General features: G+C 52.1%; 1 protein-coding gene across 5 annotated transcripts in view; it reads right to left on the reverse strand.

Annotated features, from left to right (window-relative positions):
* LOC109884074 (cyclin-dependent kinase-like 5) overlaps positions 1 to 11,404 on the reverse strand; it is a 238,138-nt gene extending 226,734 nt beyond the window's left edge. For all 5 annotated transcript variants that reach the window (XR_004209619.1, XM_031822239.1, XM_031822238.1 and 2 more), the window contains exons 1-2: positions 11,304 to 11,404; positions 6,481 to 6,716 (exon numbers count right to left, since the gene is read on the reverse strand). Coding sequence is in view for 4 of the 5 variants with exons in the window: in XM_031822239.1 (XP_031678099.1) it covers positions 6,481 to 6,544 (64 nt within the window). In the remaining variant the exon portion in view is untranslated. The remainder of the gene's footprint in view (positions 1 to 6,480; positions 6,717 to 11,303) is intronic.
* Positions 11,405 to 12,420: the final 1,016 nt, after the last annotated feature.

The following is a 12,420-nucleotide window of genomic DNA, read 5'->3' on the forward strand; positions in this document are numbered from 1 at the left end:
AGAGAAGATGGGGCTGGGTAAGGGGGTGGGACTGGGTAGAGGGGATGGGGCTGGGGAAGGGACGCGGTACGAGGGTAGAGGGGATGGGGCTGGGGAAGGGACTGGGTAGAGAAGATGGGGACTGGGGAAGGGACTGGGTAGAGGGGATGGGCTGGGGAAGGGAATGGGGTAGAGAAGATGGGGCTGGGGAAGGGACTGGTAGAGGGATGGGCTGGGAGAGGGGCTGGGGCAGGGACTGGGTAGAGGGGATGGGGCTGGGTGAGGGACTGGTAGAGGGACTGGTAGAGGGGAAGGGGCTGGGTAAGGGACTGGGTAGAGGGGATGGGACTGGGTAGAGGAGATGGGGCTGGGGAAGGGACTGGGTAGAGGTGATGTGGCTGGCGAAGGGACTGGGTAGAGGAGATGGGGCTGGGAGTAGAGGGGATGGGGCTGGGTTAGAGGGGATGGGGCTGGGGAAGGGACTGGGTAGAAGGGAAGGGACTGGGTAGAGGGGATGGGGAAGGGACTGGAGAGGGATGGGGCTGGGACTGGGTAGAGGGGATGGGGTTGGGGAAGGGACTGGGTAGAGGGGAAGGGACTGGGTAAGGGACTGGTTAGAGGGGAAGGGACTGGGTAAGGGACTGGTTAGAGGGGATGGGGCAGGGGAAGGGACTGGCCGTAGAGGGGATGGGGCAGGGGAAGGGACTGGGTAGAGGGGATGGGGCAGGGACTGGGTAGAGGGGATGGAGCAGGGGAAGGGGAAGGGACTGGGTAGAGGGGATGGGGCTGGGGAAGGGCGGGGGAAGGGACTGGGTAGAGGGGATGGGGCTGGGTAAGGGGATGGGGCTGGGTATGAGAGAGGATGGGGCTGGGGAGGGGACTGAGTAGAGGGGCGAAGGGACTGGGTAGAGGGGATGGGGCTGGGGAGGGGACTGAGTAGAGGGGAAGGGACTGGGCTAGAGGGGATGAGGCTAGGGAAGGGACTGGGTAGTGGGGATGGGCTGGGTAAAGAGATGGGGCTGGGGACGGGACTGGGTAGAGGGGATGGGGCTGGGGGAGGGGACTGGGTAGAGGGGATGGGTAAGGGGGTGGGACTGGGTAGAGGGGATGGGGCTGGGGCTGGGTAAGGGACTGGGTAGAGGGGATGGGTAAGGGGGTGGGACTGGGTAGAGGGGATGGGGCTGGGGAAGGGACTGGGTAGAGGGGATGGGGCTGGGAGAGGGGCTGGGTAGGGGATGGGGCTGAGGAAGAGGCTGGGTAGAGGGGATGGGGCTGGGGAAGGGACTGGGTAAGGGACAGGGTAGAGGGGATGGGGCTGGGGAAGGGACTGGGTAGAGAGAGGATGGGACTGGATAGAGGGGACGGGGTTGGGGAAGGGACTGGGTAGAGGGGATGGGGCTGGGGAAGGGACTGGGTATAGGGGATGGGGCTGGGGAAGGGACTTGGTAGAGGGGTTGGGGTTGGGGATGGGGCAGAGGGGATGGGGCAGAGGGGATGGGGTTGGGGAAGGGGATGGGGCAGAGGGGATTGGGTTGGGGAAGGAACTGGGTGGAGGGGACGGGGCTGGGGAGGGGACTGGGTGGAGGGGACGGGTCTGGGGGAGGGACGGAGCTGGGGAAGGGACTGGGTAGAGGGGATGGGGCTGGGGATGGGACTGGTAGAGGGGATGAGGCTGGGGCGGGGGGAAGGGACTGGGTAGTAGAGAGAGAATGGGGCTGGGGAAGGGACTGGGTAGAGAGAGGATGGGGCTGGGAAGGGGACTGAGTAGAGGGGAAGGGACTGGGTAGAGGGACTGGGGCTGGGGAAGGGACTGGGTAGAGGGGATGGGGCTGGGGAAGGGACTGGGTAGAGGGGATGGGGCTGGGAGAGGGGCTGGGTAAGGAGATGGGGCTGGGTAGGGGCTGGGTAGAGGGGATGGGGCTGGGAGATGGGGCTGGGAAATGGACTGGGTAGAGGGGATGGGGCTGGGTAAGGGGAAGGGACTGGGTAGAGGGGATGGGCTGGGGGGGGGCTGGGTAGAGGGGACAGGGCTGGGGAAGGGACTGGGTAGAGGGGATGGGTAGAGGGGGTGGGACTGGGGACTGGGGTAGAGGGGATGGGGCTGGGGGATGGGGCCTGGGTAGGGACTGGTTAGAGGAGATGGGGCTGGGAAGGGACTGGGTTAGAGGCGATGGGGCTGGGGAAGGGACTGGGTAGTGGGGATGGGGCTGGGTAAAGAGATGGGGCTGGGGACGGGACTGGGTAGAGGGGATGGGGCTGGGGGAGGGACTGGGTAGAGGGGATGGTAAGGGGTGGGACTGGGTTAGAGGGATGGGTAAGGGGGTGGGACTGGGTAGTAGAGGGATGGGGGCTGGGGCTGGGTAAGGGACTGGGTAGAGGGGATGGGTAAGGGGGTGGGACTGGGTAGAGGGGATGGGGCTGGGGAAGGGACTGGGTAGAGGGGATGGGGCTGGGAGAGGGGCTGGGTAGGGGATGGGGCTGAGGAAGAGGCTGGGTAGAGGGGATGGGCTGGGGAAGGGACTGGGTAAGGGACAGGGTAGAGGGGATGGGGTTGGGGAAGGGACTGGATAGAGGGGACGGGGTTGGGGAAGGGACTGGGTAGAGGGGATGGGGCTGGGGAAGGGACTGGGTATAGGGGATGGGGCTGGGGAAGGGACTGGGTATAGGGGATGGGCTGGGGAAGGGACTTGGTAGAGGGGATGGGGCTGGGGGGGGACTGGGTAGAGGGGATGGGGCTGGGTAGAGGGGAAGGGACTGGGTAGAGGGGATGGGCTGGGGGGGGCTGGTAGAGGGGACAGGGCTGGGGAAGGGACTGGGTAGAGGGGATGGGTTAGAGGGGGGTGGGACTGGGACTGGGTAGAGGGGATGGGGCTGGGTAGGGACTGGTTAGAGGAGATGGGGCTGGGTAGGGACTGGTTAGAGGAGATGGGGCTGGGGAAGGGACTGGGTAGAGGAGATGGGGCTGGGGAAGGGACTGGGTAGAGGGGATGGGGCTGGGTAGAGGGGATGGGGCTGGGTAGAGGGGATGGGGCTGGGTAGAGGGGATGGGGCGGGGGGAAGGACTGGGAAGAGGGGATGGGGCCGGGGCAGGGACTGGGAAGAGGGGATGGGGCCGGGGCAGGGACTGGGAAGAGGGGATGGGGCTGGGTAGAGGGGATGGAGCTGGGTAGAGGGATGGAGCTGGGTAAGGGGATGGGGCTGGGGAAGGGGATGGGGCGGGGGAAGGGACTGGGTAGAGGGGATGGGGCAGGGGAAGGGGAAGAGACTGGGTAGAGGGGATGGGGCTGGGGAAGGGGCGGGGGAAGGGACTGGGTAGAGGGGATGGGGCTGGGTAAGGGGATGGGGCTGGGTAGAGAGAGGATGGGGCTGGGGAGGGGACTGAGTAGAGGGGAAGGGACTGGGTAGAGGGGATGGGGCTGGGGAGGGGACTGAGTAGAGGGGAAGGGACTGGGGTAGAGGGGATGAGGCTAGGGAAGGGACTGGGTAGTGGGGATGGGGCTGGGTAAAGAGATGGGGCTGGGGACGGGACTGGGTAGAGGGGATGGGGCTGGGGGAGGGACTGGTTAGAGGGGATGGGTAAGGGGGTGGGACTGGGTAGAGGGGATGGGGCTGGGTAAGGGACTGGGTAGAGGGGATGGGTAAGGGGGTGGGGACTGGGTAGAGGGGATGGGGCTGGGGAAGGGACTGGGTAGAGGGGATGGGGTTGGGAGAGGGGCTGGGTAGGGGATGGGGCTGAGGAAGAGGCTGGGTAGAGGGGATGGGGCTGGGGAAGGGACTGGGTAGAGGGGATGGGGCTGGGTAGAGGGGATGGAGCTGGGTAAGGGGATGGGGCGGGGGAAGGGACTGGGTAGAGGGGAAAGGGACTGGGTAGAGGGGAAAGGGACGGGGCTGGGGAAGGGACTGGGTAGAGGGGATGGGGCTGGGTAGAGGGGATGGGGCTGGGAAGGGACTGGGAAGAGGGGATGGGGCCGGGAAAGGGACTGGGTAGAGAAAGGATGGGGCTGGGGAGGGGACTGAGTAGAGGGGAAGGGACTGGGTAGAGGGGATGGGGCTGGGGAGGGGACTGAGTAGAGGGGAAGGGACTGGGTAGAGGGGATGGGGCTAGGGAAGGGACTGGGTAGTGGGGATGGGGCTGGGTAAGGAGATGGGGAAGGGACTGGGTAGAGGAGATGGGGCTGGGGAGGGGACTGGGTAGAGGAGATGGGGCTGGGGAAGGGACTGGGTAGAGGAGATGGGGCTGGGGAAGGGACTGGGTAGAGGGGATGGGGCTGGGTAGAGGGGATGGAGCTGGGTAAGGGGATGGGGCGGGGGAAGGGACTGGGTAGAGGGGAAAGGGACTGGGTAGAGGGGAAAGGGACGGGGCTGGGGAAGGGACTGGGTAGAGGGGATGGGGCTGGGTAGAGGGGATGGGGCTGGGAAAGGGGATGGGCGGGGGAAGGGACTGGGAAGAGGGGATGGGGCCAGGAAAGGGACTGGGTAGAGAAAGGATGGGGCTGGGGAGGGGACTGAGTAGAGGGGAAGGGACTGGGTAGAGGGGATGGGGCTGGGGAGGGGACTGAGTAGAGGGGAAGGGACTGGGTAGAGGGGATGGGGCTAGGGAAGGGACTGGGTAGTGGGGATGGGGCTGGGTAAGGAGATGGGGAAGGGACTGGGTAGAGGAGATGGGGCTGGGGAGGGGACTGGGTAGAGGAGATGGGGCTGGGGAGGAGACTGGGTAGAGGAGATGGGGCTGGGGAAGGGACTGGGTAGAGGAGATGGGGCTGGGGAAGGGACTGGGTAGAGGAGATGGGGCTGGGGAAGGGACTGGGTAGAGGAGATGGGGCTGGGGAAGGGACTGGGTAGAGGGGATGGGGCTGGGGAAGGGACTGGGTAGAGGGGATGGGGAAGGGACTGGGTAGAGGGGATGGGGAAGGGACTGGGTAAGGGACTGGGTAGAGGGGATGGGGAAGGGACTGGTTAGAGGGGATGGGGCGGGGGAAGGGACTGGTTAGAGGGGATGGGGCTGGGGAAGGGACTGGTTAGAGGGGATGGGGCTGGGGAAGGGACTGGTTAGAGGGGATGGGGCGGGTGAAGGGACCTGGTAGAGGGGATGGGGCTGGGGAAGGGACTGGGTAAGGGACTGGGTAAGGGGGTTGGGGCATGGGGCTGGGTAAGGGGGTGGGACTGGGTAGAGGGGATGGGGCTGGGGATGGGTAGAGGGGATGGGGCTGGGTAAGGGGGTGGGACTGGGTAGAGGGGATGGGGCTGGGGAGGGGCTGGGGCAGGGACTGGGTAGAGGGGATGGGGCTGGGGAAGGGACTGGGTAGAGGGGATGGGGCTGGGGAAGGGACTGGGTAAGGGGATGGGGCGGGGGAAGGGACTGGGTAAGGGGATGGGGCGGGGGAAGGGACTGGGTAAGGGGATGGGGCTGGGTTGAGGGGATGGGGCGGGGGAAGGGACTGGGTAGAGGAGATGGGGCTGGGTAGAGGGGATGGGGCGGGGGAAGGGACTGGGTAGAGGGGATGGGGCTGGGTAAGGGGGTGGGACTGGGTAGAGGGGATGGGGCTGGGGAGGGGCTGGGGCAGGGACTGGGTAGAGGGGATGGGGCTGGGGAAGGGACTGGGTAAGGGGATGGGGCGGGGGAAGGGACTGGGTAAGGGGATGGGGCTGGGTTGAGGGGATGGGGCGGGGGAAGGGACTGGGTAGAGGGGATGGGGCTGGGTCGAGGGGATGGGGCAGGGGAAGGGACTGGGCAGAGTGTCTGACACTTTACTCATTGAAACCGCAGGAAACCAACAACATGAGAGGGAAAGACATGTTACCATGGCTGGCTGGTACAATATCTCGTTCCAGTATTATGTAGCCTAGTCCGAAAATTTTCTGATTTCTATTAGAGGTCGACGCCGATACCTCGGCCGATTTTTATTTATTCATTTGTAATAATGACAATTACAACAATCCTGAATGAACACTTATTTTAACTTAATATAATACATCAATAAAATCAATTTAGCATCAAGTAAATAATGAAACATGTTCAATTTGGTTTAAATAATGCAAAAACAAAGTTTTGGAGAAGAAAGTAAAAGTGCAATATGTGCTATGTAAGAAAGCTAATGTTTAAGTTCCTTGCTCAGAACATGAGAACATATGAAAGCTGGTGGTTCCTTTTAACATGAGTCTTCAATATTCCCAGGTAAGAAGTTTTAGGTTGTAGTTATTATAGGAATTACAGGACTATTTCCCTCTGTACCATTTGTATTTAATTTACCTTTGACTATTGGATGTTCTTACATGCACATTGGTATTGCCAGTGTAACAGTATAGCTTCCGTCCCTCTCCTCGCTCCTCCCTGGGCTTGAAATTGGCCCTAATTAATCGGCCATTCCAATTAATCGGTCGACCTGTAATTTCTATAGTGCTTCATGATCCATAACCATAAGCAGGCGCGCCGGCACACACACATACAGAGGCCTTCTAACAATTCTGTGGGTAAGGTAGTAACGTAGCTAGTGATCTTACCTTCACCTACGATCCCAAGGACTTCAAATTTATTCATAACATCACCAACGTCAGAGTTCTTCATGAAGTTAAAAGGCAGCTGGGGTGAGCTCCAAGGTGGGGTCAGAGAGGTGTCCCAGCTAGAGGAGGGGGGTCTGGGCTGGTCTCCTGGCTCCTGGGAGGGGTTGACTACCAGTGGGCCTCAGGACGCGACACATTCTCCTTTCAATGGTTTTCCCTCACCGGATCATCCTCACCTGGACACAGAAGAAGTCACAACAATGAGCAGAGGAATCGAACATAATTAGGCTAACTTTTTAGGTCTGAAAACACCTGGCCAACTTTTATGAGTGAGCTATCCCTTTAAGTGCTAACTGTTCATGAACACCTCCTCTCCTCATCTCCCACATAGCTGTGGGTTCAGTATGCAGAATCCAGAGCTAAAATAAACCAGGCCGGCAGCATCCTAGTACAGTCAACATGACTCTGCTGCTCCCTCTCTCTCCACTAACTGACAGGCTCAGATCAGAAGGCTACAGGTGATTATAGGTGGTGGCTGATCTCCTGAACAACTAAGCTCTGCAAACAGCTGAACACACAGATGATCCTTCCTCTTTTGTTTCAGCAGCAACCGCTGCACAATGTGAACAGGAATGCAGTGAGCAGTATAGAGGATCATGCCTTCATTTCGTTTCCAACAACAGGATGAATCATGCGTGGTAATGGACAGAGTCAGTGGAATTCAACACCTTCAAATCAGCTGGCAGCACAGTGTTACTGAACACAGACTACAAGAGAAAAACAGATATGCTCCTGAAAATAAACATCTGGATTATATAAGAAAATTAGGGAACAATTGTTGCCAATGACAACAAGGAGACCTATTATATTATACAACGGGTGGGTCTAATCCTGAATGCTGATTGGTTAAAAGCGCATTCCAGCCGATGTCTATTCCAGAATTTACCACCGGTTAAATCTATGATGTTAAAATGTCTATTTACTCTGTTCCATCTGACTGCACAATCCACTGTCTCATCAGCCCAGCCAGGCAATTTATAAACTTGATCTCCACTATAAAAAGCATCTAGACATTATCTCACATTTCCTTTAGACTAACATTTAGTTTAACAGTGGAGATGTGTATCAACTTTGCTGTCTGTCTCGCTGACATTTGCAATGTTGTTTCAATATTCAAATTCGATCTCCAGCTTTCCCATAGTAATTAACGTGTCGGGAGTCGGGACAAGACAGACAGCCAGGCAGCGTTTCTTAGCCAGTCTAAATCATGAATCAGCTGGCAACATTTTTAATCAAATCAAATTGTATGTCACATGTGCCAAATACAACAGGTGTTGTAAGGTGTTTCACCTTACAGTGAAATGCTTATTTACAAGCCCTTAATTAAGAAAAATTTGTGTTAAGAAAGTATTTACTAAAATAAACTGAAGTAAAAAAGAAAAATAACAAATAATTAAAGAGCAACAATAAAATAACAGTAGCGAGGCTATTGCTACTCTCTGTTCATCATATACTGTATGCATAGTCACTTTAACCATATCTACATGTACATACTACCTCAATCAGCCTGAGACTAACCGGTGTCTGTATGTAGCCTCTCTACTGCATACAGCGCCTCTACTGCATACAGCGCCTCTACTGCATACAGCGCCTCTACTGCATACAGCGCCTCTACTGCATACAGCGCCTCTACTGCATACAGCGCCTCTACTGCATACAGCGCCTCTACTGCATACAGCGCCTCTCTACTGTATACAGCGCCTCTCTACTGTATACAGCGCCTCTCTACTGTATACAGCGCCTCTCTACTGTATACAGCGCCACTCTACTGTATACAGCGCCACTCTACTGTATACAGCCTCTCTACTGTATACAGCCTCTCTACTGTATACAGCCTCTCTACTGTATACAGCCTCTCTACTGTATACAGCCTCTCTACTGTATACAGCCTCTCTACAGTATACAGCCTCTCTACAGTATACAGCCTCTCTACTGTATACAGTCCCTCTCTGCTGTATACAGCGCCTGTCTACTGTATACAGTCCCTCTCTGCTGTATACAGCGCCTGTCTACTGTATACAGCGCCTCTCTACTGTATAAAGCGCCACTCTACTGTATACAGCCTCTCTACAGTATACAGCCTCTCTACTGTATACAGCCTTGTTACTGTTATTGTTCACTGTCTTTTTGACCGTTGTTTGTATTTCTTTAGAATAAGGCCAAGAGTGTGCAAAGCGGTCATCAAGGCAAAGGGTGGCTCCTTTGAAGAATCTCAAATATATTTGGATTTGTTTAACACTGTTTTGGTTACTAAATGATTCCATGTGTTTTTTCCCTATTATTCTACAATGTAGAAAACAGTATAAATAAAGAAAACCCCTGGAATGAGTAGGTGTGTCCAAACATTTGACTGATAGTGCACATGGATATATACAAACAAATGTAAATTGATAAAAAGGTCAAACGAAACGAAGTGCAGCTAGTGTGTAGTCTTTCCAGCTTCAGTTTGAAATGATTGTGTTAGCTGTGTTGTTGGCTAGCTCCTCTGAACAACAGTTTCCTGACGAGAGAGTACATTTTCTACGCCAGGTGAAATCACGCCTCATTAGGTCATCGTTATGGATGTATACAAATAAATGTCACTAGAAAACAAATTAAACAAATGCAGCTACTGTAGTTATTCTTTCTGACGTTTGACGTGACTGTGAGTTAGCCGTAGTTGGCTAGCTAGCAAGCAAAGTAGGCTACTCCTATACAGTACACAGCTATTAGTAATGAAACCTGGATACCCTACTCCTATACAGTACAGACCTATTAGTAATGAAACCTGGAAACCCTACTCCTATACAGTACATACCTATTAGTAATGAAACCTGGAAACCCTACTCCTATACAGTACAGACCTATTAGTAATGAAACCTGGAAACCCTACTCCTATACAGTACAGACCTATTAGTAATGAAACCTGGAAACCCTACTCCTATACAGTACAGACCTATTAGTAATGAAACCTGGAAACCCTACTCCTATACAGTACATACCTATTAGTAATGAAACCTGGAAACCCTATTCCTATACAGTACAGACCTTTTAGTTATGAAACCTGGAAACCCTACTCCTATACAGTACACAGCTATTAGTAATGAAACCTGGAAACCCTACTCCTATACAGTACAGACCTATTAGTAATGAAACCTGGAAACCCTACTCCTATACAGTACATACCTATTAGTAATGAAACCTGGAAACCCTACTCCTATACAGTACATACCTATTAGTAATGAAACCGGGAAACCCTACTCCTATACAGTACATACCTATTAGTAATGAAACCTGGAAACCCTACTCCTATACAGTACATACCTATTAGTAATGAAACCTGGAAACCCTATTCCTATACAGTACAGACCTATTAGTAATGAAACCTGGAAACCCTACTCCTATACAGTACACAGTTATTAGTAATGAAACCTGGAAACCCTACTCCTATACAGTACAGACCTATTAGTAATGAAACCTGGAAACCCTACTCCTATACAGTACATACCTATTAGTAATGAAACCTGGAAACCCTACTCCTATACAGTACATACCTATTAGTAATGAAACCGGGAAACCCTACTCCTATACAGTACATACCTATTAGTAATGAAACCTGGAAACCCTACTCCTATACAGTACATACCTATTAGTAATGAAACCTGGAAACCCTACTCCTATACAGTACAGACCTATTAGTAATGAAACCTGGAAACCCTACTCCTATACAGTACATACCTATTAGTAATGAAACCTGGAAACCCTACTCCTATACAGTACATACCTATTAGTAATGAAACCTGGAAACCCTACTCCTATACAGTACAGACCTATTAGTAATGAAACCTGGAAACCCTACTCCTATACAGTACATCCCTATTAGTAATGAAACCTGGAAACCCTACTCCTATACAGTACATCCCTATTAGTAATGAAACCTGGAAACCCTACTCCTATACAGTACATACCTATTAGTAATGAAACCTGGAAACCCTACTCCTATACAGTACATACCTATTAGTAATGAAACCTGGAAACCCTACTCCTATACAGTACATACCTATTAGTAATGAAACCTGGAAACCCTACTCCTATACAGTACAGACCTATTAGTAATGAAACCTGGAAACCCTACTCCTATACAGTACAGACCTATTAGTAATGAAACCGGGAAACTCTACTCCTATACAGTACAGACCTATTAGTAATGAAACCTGGAAACCCTACTCCTATGCAGTGCAGGCCTATTAGTAATTGGATTATAGGTTAATTGTATGAAGCTACATGTTAAATATCCAGTCAGGCTAGACCTAGACAATATTTCAGCCATAACTCAAATCAATGTGTTCAAAAGGTCCGTTAGAGCCTCTATGTGTGTGTGTGTGTGTGTGTGTGTGTGTGTGTGTGATGCAAGTAGGCTAGCAGGAGCATGTTTTTTAACCCACACATATTAGTGTACTGGGTGTCAGGCAGCTAGAGACCTCTCTATCATATCAATACTAGACAGCTAAACAACATAAGAAAACAAAGAACAAGAAAATCCAACACGAGAACATTGCACTTAACGTTACACAGTACGGGGTTGACATTATGCCCTTGATCTAACGTTAGCTTGCTAGCCACACAGATCCAGCATCGAGTAACCTAACTACGTGCTCTACAGAGGGGATACTACGCACTAAATGCCTAAATAAAACGGCTGATAAAAACACGTCATCTTAAACGTACGGTATTTTCCTACCTACTCAGTATTTCTAATGGACGACAAAAAAAACGCTACTCACTCAGTGTTTGTAAAGTGATGAACTGGACCCATAGTCCACATCCAAGGCAGGAATTTTAATTGCAGCAACAGTAACCCTCCGCTTGACAACACCACCAAGTAACGCTGCCAAGCAACAGTTTTGAGTGACGTAACGCTATCCAGTCAAAATGGACTAGGGTTCATTATATCAACGCCTTCCTTGTGTGAAACCAATGAAGGTGCGGAAAATAATGTGAGGGTTAAATGGGCGGGACATACTTCTGACAATAATGTCAGTTCACCAAAAAAGTCGACAATAAAGTTAATTTGTACATAATTATCAACATTTTGATTTAGACCTAATGGTAAACTTCATTAATAATTTAATTCGAAAATGTTTGTTGTTTTACCATAAGAGGGATCCTACTCGGTGGCATATATTTAGTAGATCAAAATCCAGTTATCTATGGTTCTACGTTAACACGGAGTCAGACAATAGAAACGATTTCCTTTTTTCATCTTCAATTAATTCATGCAGAGAATGTAATCCTAGTAGCTATCTGTAGAAGTGTTGTAAAATTCCTCACATTCTTATGCCCCCACCTGGTCTAAAGGTGACATCACAGGCAGTCAAGCCAAAGAGTTTTCAATAAGTTTTCCACTAAAGTTTTCCATCCTCTCTGGACAAGCTACTACCCTTACAGAACTCGCCATAATGTCTACAGTCAATAACAGTAAGTACAGACTAAAACTGCGATAGACAAGCTACATGGTCTCATAAAAGGTTATCACTCATTTAGATGTGAAAAAATGTACTATCATTGCAAACTGTAAGTATTGTTAGCAGTGGTATAAAGTACTTAGGTCATGTATTTTTAAATCATGAAAATAAAACAAAAACTACGGTGCCCCTGAGGCAATCTAATTAGCATAATACAAAAATCCCAATCAGAATGTGTCTGTTTAAGCTAGAGATGTTTCTTGCATGGGCTGTGTCTCAAAATACCACATCCGTCAATAGAGGCCTTCCGCATTTGGAGGCCTTCCGCATTTGGAGGCCATCCGCATTTGGAGGCCTTCCACATTTGTCAGACCATGAGGCATCCCAAAAATCATTGTTTTCTAAAAAAAAACATCTGTACAGTTCCAACGGTTTG

This window comes from Oncorhynchus kisutch, linkage group LG4, assembly GCF_002021735.2.
Source record: "Oncorhynchus kisutch isolate 150728-3 linkage group LG4, Okis_V2, whole genome shotgun sequence".
Taxonomy (NCBI): domain Eukaryota; kingdom Metazoa; phylum Chordata; class Actinopteri; order Salmoniformes; family Salmonidae; genus Oncorhynchus; species Oncorhynchus kisutch.